The sequence below is a fragment of the Ipomoea nil genome, unplaced genomic scaffold, assembly GCF_001879475.1.
Source record: "Ipomoea nil cultivar Tokyo-kokei standard unplaced genomic scaffold, Asagao_1.1 scaffold0728, whole genome shotgun sequence".
In the NCBI taxonomy this organism is placed as follows: domain Eukaryota; kingdom Viridiplantae; phylum Streptophyta; class Magnoliopsida; order Solanales; family Convolvulaceae; genus Ipomoea; species Ipomoea nil.
In genome coordinates, this window is record NW_017617156.1 from 296,179 (window position 1) to 297,066 (window position 888).

General features: G+C 43.5%; 1 protein-coding gene across 1 annotated transcript; it reads left to right on the forward strand.

Annotated features, from left to right (window-relative positions):
• Positions 1-261: 261 nt before the first annotated feature.
• Positions 262-888, forward strand: LOC109176679. The gene is made up of 2 exons (XM_019326084.1): positions 262-596; positions 756-888. Exons 1-2 carry the CDS (start codon positions 262-264, stop codon positions 886-888), a joined length of 468 nt encoding a protein of 155 aa, XP_019181629.1.

Consider the following 888-nt stretch of genomic DNA (forward strand, 5'->3'; position numbering starts at 1 on the left):
GGAGAAACTATTGAGGAGTGTGGATTGACACAATTACCGATGGCTGGATATCCTTTTACTTGGGAGAAAGGAAAAGGCACGCCAAACTAGATAGAGGAACGATTGGATAAGGTTTTAGCTACACAGGAGTGGAGGGAGCTAGTAACTGATGCTAGTGTGCACAATATATTAACCCGGAAATCAGATCATTCTGCTCTTTTCCTTGAGATTCTCAATCTTCGGGAAAGGAGGGGTGGCCTAAGAAGGGGTTTTCGGTTTGAGATGACATGGTTACATGATGAAGGATGTAGGGATGTGGTTGAAAAAGCCTGGGGTGAAGGAAGGAATAGGGGGCTGCAGGATTGTGTCACGTTTTGTGGTGAACGGTTAACACGCTGGGGTGGAGACCGTTTTCACAAATTCGGGGAAAAAATATTGAACTTACGAAAGGAACAGCTACGTCTTAGAGGACGTGCGGATCCGGTGTCTCTAGTTGAATTTCATAAGATAGATGAGTCCCTGACTCGTATTGAGTTGCAGGAAGATACTTACTGGAGACAGAGGGCCAAACAGCATTGGCTCAAGGATGCGGATGCAAACACCAGGTTTTACTACAGGTACGCTTCTCATCGAAAGAAAAAGAATTCTATTACTAAGATTATGAATGGTAATGGGGATTGGATTGAGGGAGATGCCATGAGGAATGTTATCTTGAATTATTATCGTGATATTTTTGACTAAAGTACTCCTACTATTAATGATAATTTCTTTGATAGTATACAACCACGAGTGACAGCCACGCAGAATGAGGGCCTGTTGCGCCTTTTTGAAGAGAGTGAGGTTAAATCTGCATTGTTTTCAATGTATCCTGATAAAGCACCGGGACCGGATGGGATGAACCCCGGATAA

Coding starts and splice junctions, on each gene's coding strand:
- LOC109176679 (XM_019326084.1), top strand. CDS start 262: ATGACATGGTTACATGATGAAGGATGTAGGGATGTGGTTGAAAAAGCC. Junction 597..755: donor AACACCAGGTTTTACTACAG/GTACGCTTCTCA, acceptor TTTCTTTGATAG/TATACAACCACGAGTGACAG.